This window comes from Gossypium raimondii, chromosome 9, assembly GCF_025698545.1.
Source record: "Gossypium raimondii isolate GPD5lz chromosome 9, ASM2569854v1, whole genome shotgun sequence".
NCBI classification, from domain to species: Eukaryota; Viridiplantae; Streptophyta; class Magnoliopsida; order Malvales; family Malvaceae; genus Gossypium; species Gossypium raimondii.
The window spans coordinates 39,791,582-39,815,005 of NC_068573.1; the positions used below are offsets into that span (position 1 = coordinate 39,791,582).

At 32.4% G+C, this 23,424-nt stretch overlaps 1 protein-coding gene across 9 annotated transcripts; it reads right to left on the reverse strand.

Annotated features, from left to right (window-relative positions):
• Positions 1-773: 773 nt before the first annotated feature.
• Positions 774-11,995, reverse strand: LOC105799630 (protein TRANSPARENT TESTA 9). Of its 9 annotated transcripts, none has more exons than XR_008188700.1 (22): positions 11,736-11,988; positions 11,423-11,474; positions 11,034-11,110; positions 10,809-10,942; positions 10,487-10,583; positions 10,242-10,299; positions 9,154-9,262; positions 8,897-9,017; positions 8,610-8,799; positions 7,523-7,872; positions 6,858-6,946; positions 6,622-6,677; positions 6,009-6,071; positions 5,698-5,838; positions 5,332-5,437; positions 5,103-5,177; positions 4,908-4,957; positions 4,320-4,470; positions 4,062-4,228; positions 2,955-3,253; positions 2,390-2,549; positions 774-1,063 (listed from the first exon to the last, which is right to left on the reverse strand). XR_008188700.1 is itself a non-coding variant. In XM_052620759.1 (21 exons), the coding sequence occupies exons 1-20, from the start codon at positions 11,786-11,788 to the stop codon at positions 2,975-2,977; spliced, it is 2,418 nt and encodes an 805-aa protein (XP_052476719.1). In that variant the 5' UTR covers positions 11,789-11,988; the 3' UTR covers positions 2,101-2,441; positions 2,955-2,974. The 9 variants fall into 9 exon arrangements, 5 of the variants coding, with proteins under 5 accessions (XP_052476719.1, XP_052476718.1, XP_052476717.1 ...); XR_008188701.1 differs by having other exon boundaries at positions 780-1,063; positions 2,390-2,441; XM_052620759.1 differs by lacking the exon at positions 774-1,063 and having other exon boundaries at positions 2,101-2,441.
• Between the last annotated feature and the right edge of the window lie 11,429 nt (positions 11,996-23,424).

Genomic DNA, 23,424 nt, shown 5'->3' on the forward strand with positions numbered 1-23,424 from the left:
TTTTTCTTCTTCTTTATTTATTTGTTTAAATAGAATTTTATTCAAATAAATATTAAACATTTAAACTTTAATTAAATTATATATTAAATCTGATATGAATTCATTAAACTATTTAATTCTTAAATATAATAATTAAAAACTTCTAAAGTTTTGATGATAAAAAACATATAAAATAATATTTTATCCTCAAAAATTAAAATGATATTTTAATAATTAAATTAAATTCAAATAGAAATATTTTAATTTTTTTCCTTTGTTTTTTATTGTTATTTTAATAATTTTTTACCATCAAACCTTATAAATTTTAATGATTATTTTGAATAAAATGATTTAATGAATTCATCTCAAAGTTAATAATATATAAAATTAAATTAATAAATGTAGTTTTAAATTTTACTTAAAATATAACTAGATTAAAATTTAATTTTATAGTAATTCAATGTAATTTTATTTCGTAATTAAAAATGAAGAAAGAATAACAATAAGTATAAAATAGATGGTTAGTAAAAACAAGGATATAAGCATCTTTTTATAAATAAAAATTACTTAGTAAATAAATTTCGGGGTAAATAAATATATTTTCAAACCATATAGAGATAACTGTTTTTTCTTTTGTGTGTGTGTGTGAAACCGTAGGAGAATGGTTAAAATCCAAAGCAAAACATCATATCTGGTTTTAGTGATGTAACCATTTATTGACATGAATATCCGTTCTTCAAGGATCTTGATACATATCAAGAGAGCTTATTGAATACTACATAATATTCTCGATGTTGTTGAGACGGTCACATTACATACAATATTTATCTTCTGTTCATTTTATTTTGAAGTATTGATACCCTATGATAAAAATGAATATGAAAAGTTGACATAAGAAAAAAAATGTTGATGAAGCAATTGCATAATTGCAAATAGTATGTGAGGGGTGTAGAGAAAGGAATAGGAGAGAAGTAGGACCCAAGGAATTGCTTACAACAAATAATCCAAAACTCTCAACTGTTTATTCTTTTCCCCAGTGAGTATTTTTCTGCAGTCAAAAAGCTTCGTCTGTACCTTTGTTGGCCTAAAAAGACATACAAAGGGGGGCACTAAATTATTTGAATGCAATGCAAAGCAATTCTGAAATGCTAGAAAAGGAGTGTTTGAAAGAAAGAGAGATGGGAATATATGCAGTTTCTTAGGCCATACCCCAGGCCCAGCTAGCTACCTATAACCGTTAAAGTTTTGTTTAAAGAAGCTAATCATAAATATACAACAAAAGCCAAACCCCTACTGTTTCATGCTAATCTTTGTTTGGAAGACTAAAAGAGATGATATGGGTCTCAAAAGTGAAAGTTAAGAGGGCAGGTTATCTTTTCTATTCTTTCCTTCTCAAATCCTTTAATTTTTCCCAAGGGAACCAACACATTGTATTGGAGCTCCTAATTACATATATAAATATATACATAATTTTCATTTCTTCTTTTGCTTAAAGTAAAGCACTCTCTCATAAAAGCAAATATTAAAAGTAAAATATGGCATTATCTACTAAAAAGGGACGCTCATTTTTATGCTTTTAAGCTTCAAATGAGCATCTTTTGGTCTATAGGTGGCCATGTGGAGGAAAGCAATATCCAAGAGAGGGAACAGAACCCTCTAAAAGAGAAAGGGAATTCCTAAATAGTGTTTTTTGGGTGGCCGCCCAGACTTTTTAAATGTTTTTAACCTTGCTAACAAAAGTTACTCTAATTTTGACATGACAGCCTTGTTAATGTAAAAGGTGATGGTATTACGTACCACACACTCCTTTTCTAAAAAGTTCCCATTATTTTATAATCACTCATATCTGCTTATTAGGTATATATATATATATATTATATTAATAATTAACTTTTGTAACTGCATTTATTTCCATCAAAATACCCCCCTAATCCTTTTATTTAGTTTTTTATTCTCTGCACTAATGAGCATGAATGGAATAAATTCCTGCTGCTTCTTGATGTGCATATGGAATTTATTTGTGTCTTTGCCTGAAATGAACATATGAAAAGAAAATCTCGTACAATGGAGGATGACATTCCGCATCCCCTCCCGGTGCATATATTCTACATCCATGGTGTGTTGCCCAAATAATTACTTACATCAATCATATAATCAAATAAATGTGTACGTGTTACACACATCATTGAGATAGACATAGGTTAAATAAGTAGAATATGTGATTGTTCTTAAACTTATTTCTTAAGTAAACTTCATACAAATAACCATGCAAAATTTAAGACTCTCATAAATGATGAATTTAGATATATGAACAGAAGATTTCACATAGTCCAATTTTGACTATTCATGCAGAGCTGGAATGCAGTGCAAGGATAAGGGAAGAGAGAGGGGGAGAGAGAAGTTGACGCACCGTGCACATGCAAAACTTCAGACAGGAAGGCAGGGGCTCCATAGCTGCACTCCTGAATATGATAAGACGGCAAATGGACTTTTACATGAGATGCTTCGTACAAGCCAGTAAGCCACACCAAAAATAGAAGATTGCAAATCAATAAGTTACAACACCAAATCTGCAAGATTTGAATATATGCGTCCCCTGAGTACATCAAAATCATGAGATAAGATAGAAGAAAGGGTTTCTCATTTCATAATGAAGTATGTGTTCAGAGGGCAAGGAAAACAACAAAAGAGTAAATGGGTGCAGCTAATTTTCAAATTCGCAATGTCATTTTCACTTATGTCTACATATTTCATAAAACATGTCAACTACAAATTCTTCTTTTACACACTGACAACAGAATAATGCCTGAAGAACAAAATAAGATCCCTTGACAGAGTTACGTGAATTAGATTTTAAAAGGGGAAAAAAAGAACACCATAGTAAACACCTATTCCTTTGCAAAATTGTACAGAATTCTTTGGTGAACCAAACCACTGCAAAATGAAAATCCATTCTCTTTAGTTAATAAGCAAACCTAGAACTAGGGCTGGAGCTTTAATCGCCTTGGCTATCCAAAACATTTACTAGATAATCTTCCCGAAGCAGTGGAGCAAGCATGCTCTCAACGGAGGACCTCTGCTTACAAGTCTCCTCAAGAATCAATAACCGAGCAGTCTCACAAGCCTTAGCACTATGAAAACCAAGTGTCCATCTCCCATCAGCAGGAGGAGTGGAAACCTTAGATTGGCCGCCTTTAGCTTTAACGAAATTTGGTTCGAATTCTCTTATCCGAAGATGTAACCATGTTGGGTGGTCCTCATCTATCCTTGGCTGCTTCAAGTGAACAGGGAAAGAAACAACATTGCTAATTTATCAGAGAATCAATTAATTAATTCAAGCTTCAAGTCTCTAAGTAAATCAAAGCCTTTTCATCAATTGCATATTTCAAACAACACAATTAGTACACTAGGCACAGAACCTGTCCATTACAAATCACTATGATCTATTAATAATAAAACAGATTCTTCCTAAGTACATAAAAATTCAAATGGCTTTGCACTATAACTGTCTCGACCATGATTTTTCATTTTTACTAGGCATTTTGTTTTACTTGAAAAAATAAATTGTATTAATAGAAAGGTATCGAGAAAAAAAGAAGGAAGAGGAAGCATATTAAATGACGAGACACTCTCTATACACCAGAGCTCATTCCTTCATTTAAATGATAACTTTTACAGTTAACACTCTTCAGCTCTACTCGTAATTTTCCAGCAATTGACATTTTAAGACGAGATATATCTGATATGGTAACGATATGAAAGTATAAGGATTGACTGGGTCACTAACAATATTAGTCTTTCTTTTGCAAGAAGCATAACCTTTCAGGTGCACCAACTTTATGATGAATAATAGATCAAATACAGGACAGCACTAACTTAGAAAGGAGTCAGTAAAGAGATGTATTAGGAAATCTTAGAAGCTACCCAAGAAACACATGTTTATTTGTTTATTATGTTTGTCATTTTGATTAGAAAAGAACATGCCCAAGTAAGTGGTCATAGGAAACAAATCTTCAATTGTCCTCATTAGAATCACATTAGTTGGAAAAGGGGAAAAGAAAATCAGCAAAATTCTGACTCACGCTTAACCCTGCCAGTGGAGCAATGGCAATCACAACACCACGTTGACTCCGGAATGGATGCTTCTCGGCAAGAATCAATTTTCCAGAAATTCCACGGGCCACTGCTAGTAGGTAAATATCCCTGACTCCAGCATACGAGAAAGCAATCCTGCAAGGGATTCCTGATCCTACAAAAGTTAAATAAAAGGGGAGAATGAGGATATATATGGTTATAGAAGATATCATGGATAGCAGACAGAACATGATTCAATATCCAACCTAAAGAGACCTCTGACCCAAAGCTTGCAGATGAAATATCCCTGCTATAAGTTTTACCCAAATCACTGTCACTTGGTGACTCTAGTGAGGGTTTTTCAAGTAAACATCCCATGAAAATAAGTGCCTTGAGTTGAAGATGGAGAATGAAAACCTACATTTATTAAGTTCTGTGAGATCTTTAATGGGAAAACAACAGTGAGCGCTAAAAAGGCAAACTTGTAGGGAATATGTTCAGATACATAAAACAACAGAAATTATATCTCAAAGCACAAAACTGTATAATTGAAAGTCAAACTGCTAGAAAAAAAACTCTTAGTTCAGTCATGTAGACACTCAAAGGAATAATTATTTCAATCCTGCACGAGCACAAAACCATATTCTTATTCTATGTTTCTTGTATGTAAGCATCATTTTGAACACAAACACCAACTCGACTTCCTTTTTAGATACATTGTATGCATATGTCCACAGTGGACAACAAAGCCAACTCAATAGCTAGGAACTCTAATAAGGCTGAGAACACAATGCATGAGCCACTAAATAAATACAAATTAATTCAAAAACTATAATTATGGAGTTATAAAAAACCTTCACTGCATCAACCATCCTCTCCCAAGCAAAGCAAGAGTTAAAATTGCCTGCAATGTATAAATGATATAAAGCAATACGCGTAAGAATTTTACGAAGAATCACGAGAGAAGAACTTTCTATTAAGCTTTAACACACAAATTGCACATGCATCAATAAATGAGAAGTAAAGAGAAGGGGAGAAAGGCCCAATACCATCAATTGCTTGCTGGCAGATTTCAAGCTCCAGCGTAAATAAGGGATCCTTAACATGGAATTGTAGTTCAAGAGCTGTATGAAATTACAAAAGATAAGATCAATTTTAATTCCATTTTGCAGAAGATGTATACTCACCACATCCCTCCAAACCCATATCTTGCAAAATTTTCACCTTTTGTTTAAGAAGATGAAATACAAACATGAATTGGATCACTGTAATTGATACCTTTTTTACAGCTTCCCCACTCATTTCCTATGGTATCTGGGATATGATCAAACCAGCATCCATCAAGTTCCTTTTGAAGACATTCACGGGACTGCTCATATGAAGTCTGTCGACAATAACTAGAAAATATAAAACTTTAGAAAAATTTCACATAATCACAAATTTTTAGAGAAATCCAACCTGCTAAAGATGGATTATACTTTGTAATAATAGCAGGCTACAACTAAGTAAAGGTTTCAACATCTCACCATGCATAAACAAGAAAATCTCATCCAATTTGTTCTAATATGAAAATGTTGCAAGCAGCAATACTTCCATTGGCAGTATTAATTTATGGCAAGCATGGCAAATCAGTAGGATGCTTACATTGAATAGGTGGATATTGTCATCAGTGAGCTTATTTCCTTGACATTGAAGTAGCTTTCTCAAAAACCACCCTGTATGCCACTGCATTGGTGGGGAAACCGGTGGTTGGCATGCTAAAACCTTCAATAATGTCTTCAAAATCTATTTTAAAAAGAAGGGAAAGAATAGAGAGAAGTCATATAATATAGAAAGGTGACAACCATGAAAGAGAGCACCAAAATCCAGGAAATGTCAATCAACAAATGAATGTAAAGTGCAGAGAAAAGGGTGAGGAGTGGAAGAAAAGTAACAGTACCCAATTAATGCACTACCTGAGGCATAAGTCTCACAAGAATACTTCCATCCACTTTCAGAAAAGCTGACTCACAGTTGTTCTGAGAGAGTAAACCGGCAAAATATCATTTTCCAAGACGAAAACTTTTAAGTGACATCATATTTTAAGATACTAACCATAACTAGACAATTCTTATTCCCTATACTTGAAAAAGTAACCATTCTCAAAATAATTTATGCGTTAAATAAGAAATAAAATATCATCCAAAAGGAAGAGAGACATGCATAGGAAAAGAAAAAAAAATCACCCCAAGACAATAAATGTATAATTTTTGACGACTCCAGAGTTGAACATTGCTAACATAGCACTTAGCTACTGATAATATATATATTTTTTGTTTGGAAATAGGAATTACAAAACAACTACTAAATATAGAAATCCCAACAGCAAGAACTTGATGCAATCCCTCTAGTACTGCAACAGCAATTCTCATCAGGAAAAGTAATTTTTATACCCTTCAGACCAATGAGAATAAGAAAAAAGGAATAACATGATAGCTCAAGGAAGAACAGGTGGTCATCCATCCAAATAATTATTAGACAAGCTTGATCTAGTATATAGTTTCAGACATATATGAGATCCATTCTTACCATCAAGCCCTGACTTTGACTGATTCCAAGCAATGATGCTGGAAAATGCTCCAGATCTATAGGATAAGCCAAAATTACAATATTCCCTTTTTGTAAAAATTAAAAATTAAAAAATAAAAAAATAAAAAGGTGCAGTGAAAGAAATAAAAAATAAACATTGATGCAAGGATTTATGTCTTATATCCAAAGAAGAATACTGTGATATATATAGCGAAAGGATTAAAAATATAAGATACCTTTGTTTTCTGCAAGAGTAAGCAATAGAAATAAAGATGCTAATGATATACTATGATTGTCTGAAAACAAATACGCAAATATCCCAAACCTGCACCAACAATAATTTCAAAGAATCAATACAAATTATAATTCACTGCAATCTTGCAACCATATAAAGAACTCTTGCATCACCTACATATTCATCACATATATAGTTGCTTTCCATATATTTTCAGTTATGAGAGTGCCTAAATAGTTGTCTGTGATTTCTATTTCCCAAGTAATGGTCAAATGTTAAGGCAGCAAATGAATAAAAACATATCTAATGCCACCAAGTAACGGTTAACTCTTTTGAGAATGAACTAACCCTCCAGACTGGTGAAGCCATCCCCAAGTTGTAACACAAATAAAATTTTATTTTTAGTTGGAATCAGCTTTAGTGGTGAAATAAAATACTGCCAGTAGACCTAAGTATACACATTAATCTCTGCATTACTTCTTACACATTAATCTCTGCATTACTTCTTAAGAAAGAAAATAAAACCATAAGAAAGAATTTATCAATATCCCCTTCTTTATGAGACTGAAAATAGTTTATTGACTTGTTTCAAAAAAAAAAAAATAGTTTATTGACACTTTCAAGAACTCAAGATCAAATATGACATCAGAATAGAAAAATACCAACCTCTCTATACACACATTATCATCCCTAGGGCTGCCATCAAAATGAGAATTTGAGGATGTTTGCACATTTAAATGTTGAAGTAGATAGTTTATATTGATTTCTTTTTCTCCTTCAGCCTCATGACCAGATACCTTGATGTTTATATCATTCAACGAGTGGAGAAGAGGACTTGCATCACCTGTGCTACCAGCAGTATCCCCATTTGTAGCAATAGCATCTCTCTGACATAATGCCATATAATGATACAAAAGAAGACCAGCCACTCCATTTATCAAGTGTTTTCCACCAACAACTTGAAGAAGGCGAGAAACTATGTACAAAGAAGTGACTGCTGAGATGTTGTAGCTACCCTGAAACAGAAATTTATTTGATGAATGAATGTTCCATGTGAAGAAATCTCAGAATAACAGATTTCAAATATCACTAGCGTTAACACAGCTGACATACAGGTGTAAAGATACAATTATTTATTCCACCAACAAAATTCTACTTTGAAGCTGTATTTTTCCTCTCTATTTCTTTGTTCCAATTTGTGTCGTCCCATATCCTTTCCATTGTTTTCTTTGTATTCCTATCTTTTTTTCCTTTCAGAGGAAAGGATGAAATGCTAAATATGGCGTATGGACCAAAAACCAAGCCTACAGTACGGTCACCTGAATACCATTCTACCTCATTTGCAGGTGGTGGACGAATTTTAAAAACCAAGAGGAAAGAAGATAAGTCCAAGACCAAATCTAAGAACATCCAAGGAAAATAATATTCTCATCCCCTTCCCTCTGGATTCTGCTCATAATGGCAGAGCACTGCCTGACTGTTTAAAACATGACAAAGTAAAAAGTAACGATTGGTCCAATAATGAAAATCAAAGCATGAAACTAAAAGAACCAGACAGCTTGAATTTGGACATCATGAAAGATTTTCAAGATATTATTCCAAAAATACAAACCCCAACATGTAAATAAGCAAGAAGCAGATCTATCAGAAATTTAATTGTCACACACCAGATACCTCTATTCTTTTAAAGCATTTGTAAATTTCTTTAGAATTAGAAGTACAAAACCAAGAACAAAAAGAATCATAAACTTACTTTATTCTCTCCTAACTTCAGTAGTGGAAGCAACAAGGGGAGTATAAGTAAACTCAGAAGGTTTTGGGTGACAACTCTACTTAAACGAGATTCGCCAACAGAAAGCATGTCCTTGAAGTAGAAAAGATCGTCTACAATTTTATCAGTTTTCAGAAATATGTCCTTGTTCCTTTGATGAGTGCATTTATCCCTGCCCATTGTAGATTTTTCCTTTAAAGTTAAGGCTTTAAAAATTAACAAGAGAATTAATTATGAAACAATTCTCTAACAAATTGAAAGGAACATACTCTGAGGAATTGACAAGGGCATCTAGTTGTAGACATTGCTTCCTTAAACTAGAAACCAAGTCTGAGAAGTAAATTGAGGCTGGAGGAGTTGTTATAAACTGATAGACATTATCATCACAGACTGCATAAACCAAGATAACAATAAAGCAAACATTTTAATTTTTAAGATACCAGAAATTCAATAAAGTAGCCATTTTAAGATACCAAAAAGTTATGAATCTCTTTCATCATTTAAGGAGACAACAGATGATTAGTACTATTGTATATGTTGAGAGTTAATGCTCGTATAGCTGTTTGAATCATCTTTTCCTCATGTTGAGCAAATTTAAGAGCTTCAGTGTACATGGGAAATGAGACCACTACATCCTGCAATTACAAAGGGTTAAAAAAGGTGAAACAACAGGAGTTAATTAATTTAACAACCAATATAGAAAATTGAAGATAAATCATGCAAGTTTAGGAAAAAATGCCTAGCAGCTAAAAAACTGAAAATAATATATATATTTTTAAAAAAAATAAAATGAAGACATTAAAGAGAGAAGAAAGAGTGTTCCATTCACAGAAGCAAATGCAAGGAAGGTGAAGACAACATATCCTGGCTAGTTAGGAAATAGACACAAGCACAAGCAAATATATAAAAGAAATTCTGCTAAATAATTTTAACCTGAAGCTTCAGAGAGTATTGGTACCTAAATGAAATACACCCTTAAAACACACAATAGATCGCATTTTATCATCTATGTATACGAAAGTTGTCAAACATATTTTGTATTTCTTTTGGGCTATTCTACAATCTCCCTATCTTAACATTAATGATAAAAGGCAATTCAGGTAGGTGTGAAGATGAACTTAGGATTCTCAAACAGTGAAAGGCAACCATGCCTCTAGGCTCAACCAAAATCCATGAGTTATATTTTCTTTTTTCTGATTGAACAACCTAAAAATGCACAAGCCTATTCAATAGACCTAACAAAAGCTTCAACAGGAAGAAATTCCTCTTTCTTCATCTGCTCTGTCTAAGAGCAAAATATATCACTTTGCAAATGGTCAACATCAACAACTCTATTAAAGGCAGCAGGCTTATATATAATTGAGGGTAGAGAAGGGAATAAAGGTTAAAGACATCACTTAAACAATGCCATTATATAGCATTGAACGCATCAAGGTTTCTTGTTTAAGCAAAAAATTCAATTGTTTGAGCATTCTATAAGCATGAATTATATGGATAAAGAGATTATAAAAATATTCCAAGTTACATCAACCACCGAGCACAGACATAGTAAAACTTAAAATAAAGTCCTTTAGAAATGAGCTATTGAACTCTAGTTGAAAAGCTTTAACTTACCCCATGAACCTTAACAAGAAGGCAAAGTGTATCTCTGCTTATTTTGCTACTCACTGCTCTGGTTTAACAGAAAAAAAAAATAAGATATGAAAAACATGAAGATAATATTTTGTTTCCATCTTTAATAATCAAGTCAGGCGATATTTTCAGCAAGAAAAAGAAATCAGTGGAAAATTCTATTTCAATAAATGAAAGTTATATTGCTATGCTTCAGAAATATAAAGGAAAAAGAATAATAACACAACCTTAAAAAAGACACATAATAAAGAGCAAGATCTCCTGCATTGAAGTTATATGGATGTGCTACAATGTTGTTGACATAGTCATTGCTTAAACAATAGTCTGCATCAAAAAATTGTATGCGTCACCAAAGTTGCAAGAGCAGGCATAAGAGAGAAATAATTTCAGAGACAAGACAAATAGGCAGAAAAGTTAAATGCAATTGTCTACACAAGGAATGTCAACATTTATATTTGATATCATTTCCGGAAACATGCAAACAGAAAGACAAAGAGAAAAACAACCAAGATGTTTTAACATACATATCTATGGCACTAAGCATCTTACAAATTGCATGTTCACTATCCATGTTTTGGATCATTATGCTTAGATATTGAAGCAATGGAGCCTCAATTGTTGAACTTGTACTGATCTTTAGTACCCGTACAAACTCTGCTAAAACTTGGTATTCCATGAAACATCTACAACAAATTGATGGAACTCAGAGTTCTTCACAAATATACCGAGAGACATAATCATTACAAGAGAAGATGTTTCCTGAGTAAGGCATACTCAAATATTAATGGATCTTGTCTGTCACCATATGTCACTATCTCTACAATCGTTTGTAGAAGATCTACCACTGTATCCTGCACAAGAGAAAGAACAAAGAGGGCTATTTTGGGAAGAAGTTCATATATTAATCATTATGAATATTATCCAATACACCAAGACACCAGAATTCAAAAACTCCACAAGCGGGTTCAATAGTCACTTGCCCAATTAACTATATATCCGAACTTAATCAGTTGAAATTTGACGTCCTTGTTTATAATTAAACAGATACGTGGAGAACATATGAACCTACTCATGGAGTTTTCAACCTTCACCGCCACAATATACATAGAATAACACTCTGAAATAGCACTACCATAAAATTCTTTAAAAGTAAAAAAAGTTACCCTGTTCTGCTCATTGACAACTTTGATCTGCCGCAATTCGGTAATTACAGATCTATATCCACGAACAAGAATTTTTTTACAAAAATCGTTAAAATAATAATCATCGCAATGACAATTGATGACGAATCGATAAGATAATGTGAGGAAAAAGTAACTGCTGAAACCTAATTAAAATAATCACAATTATGAGAAACATTAACAAAATTCAAAAGAAGAAAAATTAGCACCACATTGTAATTTAATGGAATACACTTAATTAGAGTTTGAACTTGTGTAAGCATAATAAAAGATTTGAGAGGGAGAGAGGAATTACTTGAAATGTTGAAGAGAGAAGCGATCGATGGATCGCCAAAGCGAGCGCCACATCGTGAAAAATGGAAGAGATCTTGTTTTTCTATTATTATTATTATTATTATTATTATTCTAGGGAGGGAAGAAACCCTCGAGGAAGAGAAGAAGAGAAATTGCAGAGGGGGAACGAATTTTGGCTTACTGGAAGAAGGGATTTTACGGTTGAGTTGGGTCCGCGCGGCATGGGAAGTGCAGTGAGGCTTTTGCTTTGGTTTTGGTATAAATGCTGTGTCCTGCCCGTGCCAACTAACGTTCAACGTTTTTTAAATTTCACGTCAACTTTAGTACCGAACCTATAACCAAATGGAATTTTTTTTTTCTAAAAATAGAAATTATTTTATTAACAACAAATGTTTCTTAATTTTTTTTTTCAAATTTTGGTTTTACTCAATTATATATATTTAAAAGTAATAAATGCATTAAATTATTTTTCTATAAAATAAATATAATTATTTGTGTATGCAATACAAAATATAAAATAATTTTATATCAATAATTGTATTAATAATTTATGAAAATTAAACCAAATTAAAATTTCATATATAAAATTATACAAATTTAAAATTTACATGTTAAATAAATATTTATGTATATTTTTTGATTTATCTCACTTTCATAAATACAGATAAAAATCATATTTATACTCTTTTTTCAGAGATTCATTGGCCTAATTAATTTTCAAATCTTTACAAAGAAAAGAAGAATGAAATTGCAACTCATAGAAAATAAAGTTCAAAGAAATACAAATCAAAAAGTATGAACGCTTGATTGAAAATCGAAATTATATCGAAAAAATTTGATTTAAAATAAAAGGTGGTGGAAAGGAACACAACCACCACAAATTCAAACCATGTCACGAGCTTCTACACATCATAATTCAAACTATAAAGATTCTTATATTTATAATAAATAAATATTCTTATGAAACATCACAAATTTATAATAATTTTAAGAATAAATATAATTTATACTATTTATTGAAGGGCTAATTAAGTTTGTGCTAGCTATTAATCAAATTCCAACTCTATTAGGAAATTACTAAAAGCTCATTTCTTTTGCAAAGCAACAAATATGTATCATTTTGATGGTATTTATATCGTTATGTTTTTTGATAAATTTATTAGGAAATTACTAATTCCAACGTGGGATCTCCCTAATCAATCAAGTTTCGTACTATGTTGGAGTATAACGGACAATATTATTATAACACAAGAAATTATTCACTCTATGCATAAAAAATCCGATAAGAGTGGATGGCTGTTAAAATTGATTTAGAGAGGCTCGATTGGGGATTCATTAAAGGCACTTTATCAGATATTGGGCTTCCCACTCAGTTGATACATGTTATTACACACTATGTTACCTCTTCGACTATGCAGGTTATTTGGAATGGAGAGTTATCTAGAGTTTTTACACCCTCTTGAGGTATCCGTCAAGGAGATCTTTTCTCTCCTTATCTATTTGTTCTTTGTATGGAGAGATTTGCTCAATTGATTATTGAAAAAGGTTAAAGAATAGGTACTGGAAGCCTATTAAGCTTGTGCGGATTGGGTTGAGTATCTCTCACTTATTCTTTATAGATGATCTTATCTTATTATCGAAGGCATCAACTGAGCAAATGAAAATTATGATGAGAGCATTTGATATATTTTTTGCTAGTTCAGGACATCAGTGAGTGTGGAAAAACACAAATTTTTTTTCTCTAAGAATGTCTCTCCCCATCTGTGAGAGGCTATTAGCTATGGCCTTGGGTCTTCACAGGTTGAAGATTTAGGAAAGTACATTGGTGTCCCTTTGCGTCATCAAAGGGTCAATAAGGTTACCTACCAGTACATTGCTCAAAACATGCGACAAAAACTAACTAGTTAAAAAGTGAAAATGCTTGTAACAACCCGATTTTGACCCTAATCGGAATAGTTATTTTGGGACCACAAATCCGAGTCAAAAAATATTTTAATATTATTTTTAGTGTTTATTATATGTTAAGTTATAGGTGTGAAAGATTCGTGTGGAAATTTAATCGTATGAAGGTTCAATTTGATAAAAAGGGTTTAATTGCGTAAAATAAAAGTTAGAGGTTAAAATTTAAAAGCACCTATTTGTAGTTGTCTTTTTAAGTGGGAGGTCTAAAGATGTAATTAGACCAAGATTTAGTTAGTGGGTGGTATATGCCAACATTGCCCTTAAGTTATGTGATTTATAATTTATTTAATTAAGGTTAATTTAGTCATTAAGTAAATTATAATATTATAACTAAAATAAGTCATAAAAAGATGAATATGTTCATCTTTGTTAGCTGAATATTGGAAAGGAAGAAACCATCCATGGTTTCTTAAGTTTCGGCACTTTCATAGCAAAATTAAGGTATGCTTTGGTTTCGGTTTTTGATAATTTTTACGTTTTTGAGATCGTTGCTTTGAATACTTCAAAACCCATGTCTTAATTTTGTGAATTGTTGATGATTTTGAAATGTGCCATTGATGAATGCTTGAACATTGTGATAGTTGATGATGAAAAATGAAAGAAATGTGATAGATTAACATGTTTTGTTTTTGAATTTTTAGTGAATTTGAGAAATTAGAGCGAAATTGTGAAAATGAATTTTTTAGGGATTAAAATGTGAAATAAATGAAATGTGTGGATTTGTATGAAGATAAGGAATATTCGGCCCTAGCTTAGTGTGGGCAAATTTTGTGTATTTTGTATTTTGTGCAAAAAGGACTAAATTGAAAAAAGTGCAAAATGTTAGGGACAAAATGGTAATTTTCCCATTTATGTATTTTTGGACTTAATTGAATGTTTTGATGAATAAAAAGGTTAAATTTGATTATGTTTAGATCAAAAAACGAAGAAAAAGGATTTGGATCGGGGGAAAGCGAAAGTAAATGAATAGTCGATCGTGTCCGCTAATATCCGAGGTAAGTCGACTAGCTATTTAATGTTAATAATTCAATATAAATATATATATTTGTGTGTATGAATATCTATTGTATTTTTATGTTAAGGTATAAAAAAATAATATACTTTGATTAATTAAGTTGATATATGGATAGCTTATATGTGTACACTTATATTCGGCTATATGAATATAAGTCTAATTAAGCTTTGGGGATTAAATGTAGTTAAGAATGGTGCATAGATGGATATAATTATATATAGTATAGCTATATGTTTGAAACTTCATTTGGAAATATTTGATGATATGAGGGCTATAATTGCAAGAACAATTTTCGAATATGTATATGTATAATTAAGTATAATCTTTGAATTTGATTAAGGGTACATATTGTATATACTTTAATAATTTTGAATGAATGTCTCTGTGTGAATTGAAGAATATACATGTATATTTTCGACTAAGTTCTGAACATATTTCAAGGTTTAAATGTTAAGTATATTTATATATATGGAAATATCGAATAGGTAATAATATACATATATAGTTATTTCGTATAAGTGTAAGTATATGAGTTAAAATATAATGTATGAATTGTATATATATATGTGTTAGTTAATGTATATTTGAGTTTTATAAGTTAAAACAAATTGCATAGATTCTATATATATATATATATATATATATTTAATGAATATATATATCTTTGAATTTTGTAAGTTGGATGAAATTTAATGGATTACATATATGTTAGCTGAATGTATGTATTGAATTGATAAGTTGAAATTAATCACATGAATTATATGTATGTTAGTTAATGTTTGCTTTGAGTTTTATAAGTTGAAGCTTATAATATAAAAGAAAATATATATAATATTGAATGCAGTAATTGAGTTCTATGAGTGAATTTAATGATATGAACTATAGAGATGTTATTCAAATGTATGTTTGCTACGAAGATTGGAATAATAATTGATTCTTGCTGAGATACGATTATTGAAAAGATTTATATGAGATATAAAGAATATCTAGATTTTCTTATAAAGAATTTTGTGAAAGACCAATTTCATATCCGTGGTATTCAGGCTCGATGCCTAGCAGATGTAGTGCCGGTGAATTAATTCGGACTTTAAGTCTAGCGAGGCTAAGTCTTGGTGATCTGAACCAGGTTATGAACCTAGCAGGCTATGTGCCGGTGATCTGAATCAGGTTATAAACCTAGCAGGCTACGTGCCGGTGATCTGAATCAGGCTATAAGCCTAGCAGGCTAAGTGCCGGTGAATATGTTAAATTAAGTGATTATATGCATGTGATATATATAAATATATAAATGATTTTGGGTTATATATAATGAATAAGTATATGAATATTTATTTATATGTATTCGATGAGCTTATAAATGTTTGGATCTATGTGTTTAGTGAATAGGCACATATATTGGTTGATATGAAAATTGTTGAATATACATGTATGCAATCGGCACATGTGGATTAGAAGTATAAATGTGCATTTGATTCATGTAGTTGATAAGTAAAAATATAAATTTTTGACATATGTATTTGAAAGATCATAGATATGCATTCATGAAATGCAAATGATAAGTATATTTGGAATGTGTATATGCAATTAATGATTATGTATGTAACTTGATTATAAGCATATAATGATTATACATATGTTCGTTTATATGTATTTTAGATATGCTATAAACTTACTAAGCTATAAAAGCTTACTTTGATTGTTTTTGTCCATTTGTTTTATAGATTTTGGAGACGCGTTACGAGCTCGGGGATTATCAGCATAGTCTATCACACTATCGACTTCTTTTGGTAGTTTGTTAAAAATTTGAACTCGATCTTATGGCATGTATAGGTTTGAGTATGTTTTTGGTTAGTTTTGGATCGTAAAATATAAATAGCCATGCGAAAATGATTTAAATTCCATGTTTGTGATCAGTTTGGTTTTAAAAAAAATGGTTGTGTTTGTTTGGAATGCCTCCTAACCCTAATTCGGCGATGGATACGGGTTAGGGGTGCTACAATGCTCTCCCTAGCCAGTCGTATTACCCTTACTAAGGCAGTACTAGCAACAATTCCGGTGCATGCAATGCAATAAACTATTATTCCTCAGGGTATTTTCCATGAGATGGAGAAAATTATATAGAGGTTTGTATGGGGTCATTCTGAGGAGATGGGAGATATACAGCTTGTAAGTTGGGAAGATTTGTGTAAAAATACGAGTTAATGAGGTGTTGGCTTTAAAAAGATAGAATGTCAAAATAATATCTTACTTTTGAAGATCAGATTTAATTTGTTTAGTAAATTAGACCAATTATGGGTATGGGTGCTGAAGACAAAATATAAATGCCAAGGAGTAATCCTAACATCTTTCAATCCTTCTAATGCTTCTCGTCTTTGGAGAGGGTTGTGTGGAGTCAGGGATGAGTTTAGGAGTGGAATTCTTTGGAATGTGGAAAGTAGCACGAAGGTGGATTTTTGGCATGTTAATTGGCTTCAAGATTGTGGACCTTTGATTGATAGTTGTACCTAGTTATCAGAAGTTACTAATGGCCATGTGCCCGGTTATAGTTATGGTGACATTGGAGGGAGGGTGGAAATGGCTGGAGTCTGAGCATTTGATCTCACCAAGTGCAATATTGTGTATTGTGGCTCATAAACCTTCTGATCTTAATGATATAGTGGATTTTTCAGGATGAATTTTGATTCTATGAAGCGTTTTCGGTTAAGTCAGCCTATGCATTTTTTATTGGTACGATTGATGTTGTGAGAGACAGGACTTGGGAACTGATTTGGCATTTTCTTGGGCTACATAGGATTTGAGTATTCCTCTAGTTGGTAGTGTTAAACAATTTGCTAACAAATAAGCGTCAAGTGCAACGACATATAGCTGCATGTACACGTTGTAATTTTTGTAGGGATTCCATATAGAGTATTAGCCATATTTTGAGACATTAAATACCAGCTAGAGCAATTTGGGAATAAGTTCTGAAAGTAGGAATGATGCATGAATTCTTGACGTTGGATATAAAGGGGTGAATTCGGGTTAATCTTTCAAACCTGTCATACTTTGCATGTGAGGCTACATATTGGAGTTTTCTCTTTGGAACCAACTTATGGAGTCGAAGGAACAAGTACGTATGGGGGAAAGCATATTGGTAAGGAGTGTGAGAATGTGAGATTTGTATTATTCAATACAACAAATGAAGGATCAACTTAGTCCTAGTGGGAGGAGTGGTGTTTGCAAGTTGCTACATGGGAAAAACTGGAAAATGGGTGGTATAAAGTTAACACTGATGGCGCACATAGGTGATGATGTTGTAGCTAAAGCAGGCGAGGTAATCCAAGACCATGAAGGATGTTGGTTGTCGAGTTTTTGTGGAAATATTGGTCGATGTTTTGTTGTGGAAGCAGAACTATGAGGTGTGTTAGATGGCCTCAAGCTAGCATGGAATCTTGGTCTACATCGTACTATTTTGGAAATAGACAGTTTGATTGTGACTCTGTTGATTCGAAATAGGTTAGCAGTTCGACATCACTTAGCGATTCTTCGAGATATTATTATGATTTTACAACAGCCTTGAAACATTAAGGTGTAGCATCCATATAGAGAAGGGAGCAAAGTCACAGATGGCGTAGCTTCTATGGCTCATCTTTACTGTAACACCCTTAACCAGTATTCATCGCCGGAATAGGGTTACAGAGTATTACCAAATAAATGTAACATAATCATTCTTTTCAAAAAATTCAATGAACATAACATAAACCAATATTATACAAGCATACCGTCCCTTATTCAATCCCTCGAGGCCTTAAAATCACTTTAAAAGTGTTTCGGGACTAAATCGGGAACATTTGAAAATTTTAAGAAAAAGTTAGAAAATTTTAACTACAGGGGTCACACGGCTGTGTGGACATTTGAAGTAGGGACACACTGTAACACCCCTAACCCGTATCCGTCGCCGGAATAAGGTTATGGAGCATTACCAAAATTTACAGATCAATTACAGATATTTCATAATATTTAACATTCATACCAGAAATAGATCATATACAATTATATTGTCCCTTAAATTAGCCCTCGATGCCCAAACTATGCATTAGAAACAAGTCGGGACTAAATCAGGTACTCAAAGAATTTTTCACAAAATCTCAAAATTTTTCCAAAGTGCAAGGGACACACGCCCGTGTGATCAAGCCGTGTGGGCATTCGAAATAGGGCATACGGCCATGTCCCAGCCTGTATCCATACTTGTGTAACTCTCTGACTTAGGTCACACGCCCGTGTGCTAGGCCGTGTGTAGGTGCAGGGGTCACACGGCCAAGCCACACGCCCATGTGCCAGGCCATGTGATCAATTCTGGGTATTTTGTTTTCAACATTTTAAAGATGCAGGGGACACACGGCCAAAACACATGCCTATGTGCTAGGTCGTGTGTCACACACGGTTGAGACACACGCCCGTGTCTCTGCCCGTGTGGACAAAATAAGGTTATTTTCAAGCCATATTTCTCACCCAAATTGCCTTACACCTACAAATACATTTCAACACATTCACAAACTAATTCAGGTCTTATAAATCTAGCCAATTACAAGTCTTAAACATAACATTATATCACACACAACCAAGTATATAAACTTACCTTATTGACCAAATGATCATATACACATTCAATTTACATTTCATTTCCACTCATTCATCCACACGTATATCAAACATGATATGGTCTCTTATATAATCATCAAAATATGTCTAACATAAGCCATTCCAATGGCTAATCACAATCAATCACATACATACCATCATTGACCACTTTTAGCCTATACATGTCATTATAACCTAAAATTTAATTTACTATTTATACCGAAACGAGCTGATGGATAGCGTGAGATATCTCCACCAAGCTTCCAATCTAACGAGCTTCCAAAATACTATAAAACAGAGTAAGCATTTAATGCTTAGTAAGTTCGTATAACGGGAAATTAACTTACCATTCATTTACATTAAAGGTAAACATACAAGCATACTCAAGCAATTTTGGCTAAAAACCCTAACACATATCCTCATCAAGCATGTTAGACATGTAATTCATAGGAATATCAAGAAACATTTATGAGCTCATCAATATTCAATTTCCATATACATATAATTTTCACATCAAATATCCATGAAACATGAACACTTCATATCCTTGTATTTCAAGTACATACTAATAACATTTTGTCTCAATTTCATAATATCTCGTGTCAAAACTTTACTCGTTGAATCATTTAAAATATCAATGGATACACGGGTAGTACACACGAAGTGTAAGAATATGTAATTCGTCAATTCATATTCGGGAGTGCTCATTAGACCATATAATCAGGAAGCTATCTCTCGAGCTATATAACAGGAAGCTTATGTGAGCCATATAATGGGAAGCTTATCCAGGCTATATAACGGGAAACTCATAAGAGTCATAATCAGGAAGCTCATGCGAGCCAATACTCGGGTAGCTCTAAAGAGCCATTAATCGATAAGTTCTAGATAGTCATATATCGGGAAGTTGAAGCGAGTCAATATCGGGAAGCTCCGGAGAGCCATTATTAGAAAGCTCACAAAGAGTCTTTAAACAGGAAGCTCACAAAGAACCATATATCGGGACGCTCATAAGAGCTGCGGTGTGTCCACAACACATACAGGATTACAACCGATCGAGATGCTTCGAAGAGCTATTAACAGAAAGCTCGCAATAACCATATAATAGAAAGCTCGAGAGGGCTAGTAAAGGGACGCTCTTTCGAGCTATGGTGTATCAGCAACATATGCAGAACCACAACCATTTCGAAAACCTTATATCCATCGAAATTTCATCTATTCAAATGGAACTTAACATTTATCGGGCTTTGTCGGATATGTAATAAATTTCATAGAAATATCAATTTCACGACTCACATATATAACATTCAATTCAAATATATAAATAAACTTAATTTAGTTACACGAACTTACCTCGACAAGTGTTCGTGTATTTGTAATCTACTAATCTGATACCTTCTCTTTTCCTTGTTCTAACTCCGTATTTGGTCTATCCAAATCTAATTAAGCAAAATAAGTTGGCTTGAGCTTAGGTTTTCAAGGCTACGGTTTCCATCTTTTTATTTGGGAAAGATTATATAAAATGATGATATTTCTTATTTGATTAAAATATCATATTTTATTATTTCATCTTTCCTATTTAGTCCTTTTTTTATTTAATTTTCATGGATGAATCATCATACTTATCTACTAACTCCTCTTAATGGTCTATTTATCATATAAGGACATCTAATTTTGAATTCCATAGCTATTTGATCCCTTTAGCGACTAGAATTTAACTTTTTGCATTTTATGCAATTTGATCCTTTTTATCAGATTAGACATAAAATCAGTAAAATTTCTTTATGAAATTTTCATACGACATTTCTATCATAATGTAGACCATGAAATAATATTAAAATAATTTTATTTCAAACTCAAATTTGTGTTCCCGAAACTATTGTTTTGATTTCACTATAAATGGGTTGTTACACACATGGTCGTGTCTCAGCCCGTGCTCGTGCCCGTGTAGCTCTCTGACTTAGGTCACACAACCAAGTGCTCGTGCCCGTGTGCCAGGCTGTATGAACTCTCGAAATGGTCTCAGATGCCCGTGTGCTAGCCCTGTGTCTCACACGGCCAAGTCACACGCCCGTGTGTCTGGCCGTGTGGACTTAAAATGTGTCTTAAACAACAAGTTAATCATTTCCTACTTGCTTGGGCATTAAGAAACTTAAAAACCATTCGTTTAACCTATTCAAAACACAATTAAACACACTTAAAACATGCCAAAGCGATCATCCTAGGTGCCTAACCAATGTACCCTCATTGGTACTACATTTATATCATCAAAACATATCATCAATACATCATTCAAATCAAAGTTCCAAACATATCAAAATCACTCCATTTTGCCTAGTTCATAACCACCTAAACATCATTGGTAAATTCACAAACACTTATCAATCTTAGGTTCAAAATAACATACCCAAATTACGGCATCAAACATAACATATGTTTATATACATACCAAACCAACATTATACTCAAACTCAACTACATAACATATACCAAATTCATTAAAAACCCAAATACATCCTAGGTACATGCCATTATAAAAGATATACATCACCACATTTGAGATTGGGATCGTTGCTGGATGCTAAATCAGAAATTAAAGAGAAGTGCCTAACCTGCGCACAGAAAACAAAACCGTACGCTGAGTAAAACTCAGTGATATTTCTATAATCTGAACAATTAAAGACATAATAATATATGAATGCTAAAATCGAATTATTCAACCATTATTATAACTAAGCATACCATTACAAGATATCATCCTTTCAAATTCATACATATTAACGCATCGTTCTATATCATATTCAATTTTTCACATGATTTCATACTTGATTTGGCTTTAACAATTATTTCAATTATCATCACTTGCTATATAAATAGCTTCCATATATCAATCGACATTACATTTATACAATGGCACAACTCATTCCATATTCAATTCATGAGTACATAACTTTTTTTTTTTTGTTCACAACAATTTCACATTTCATTTTTCAATCTATTATCTCATTTCCATTCCACATATTATGTCATTTTAATATAAAATATAAAACTTTATTGTTTATTTACCCCTATTAACACAACTCGGGCTCGGACGAATACACGAATCCAATCAACACACCAGTTGGCACCCAGTGCCTCATCAGATAAATCCAAAGTAATAATTACGCCCAGCGCTATATAAATTGATACCTAGTGTCTCATTGGTTAAACTGAAGCAAATTGGCACTCAGTGCCTCATCGACTCGAAGTCAAGGAAATCCCTGAATTCTTCCTATCTTATGGCATGCCATTTATATTCGACTCAGTCCAATGCAGTTAATAGGTTTCATTTCATTTTTCAAATACAACCAATATTCAATTCTCATATTTGCACATTATCACAATTACACATATATTCATTTCAAATTTCCAATTACTCAATACATTCATAACATATGCCAAATCAATCCAATTCAATTAACTATGTATTCAATTTAATTGTAAAGTACATTAATTCTCACCACCAATGCTTACCATATGCAATAATTTATAACTTAGTTCGGATTATAGAAACACAAATCGTGAATTCTGAGCTATTCAACGTCGATTTGTCCTTCCTCTTTTTAGTCAAGGATTCCGGTACGACGTTAGCTACAGAATTAAAATAATTAAAATACATTAATGCAACACAATTCAATTTAAATTGACTATTTCAATTTTTACTCAATATTTGCTTAAATTCTAATTTAGTCTCTAAACCGAGACTAATTTTTATTCTTCACATTTAATCCTATATTTTTATACTAATTTCACTTTAAGCTAAATTTAGCTCCCTATTTTCAATTAAACCCCTAAATTTTTAAATTTTCACAATTTAGTCCCTATTACACAAAATTTACAATTTGTTCTACAATTTAATCCTTTTCCATTTCTAGCTTAAAATCTATCAATTTAATCCCTAATACTAAAATTATTCAACATTAACAACATTTAAAATCTTAATAATTGTTAAAATTTCAATATGGGTCGGGTAGTACTAAACACCGTGATTCCAAAATATAAAAATTACAAAAAGAGACTAAATCAACTAACCAATTGAAGTTTAAAACTTAAAAGG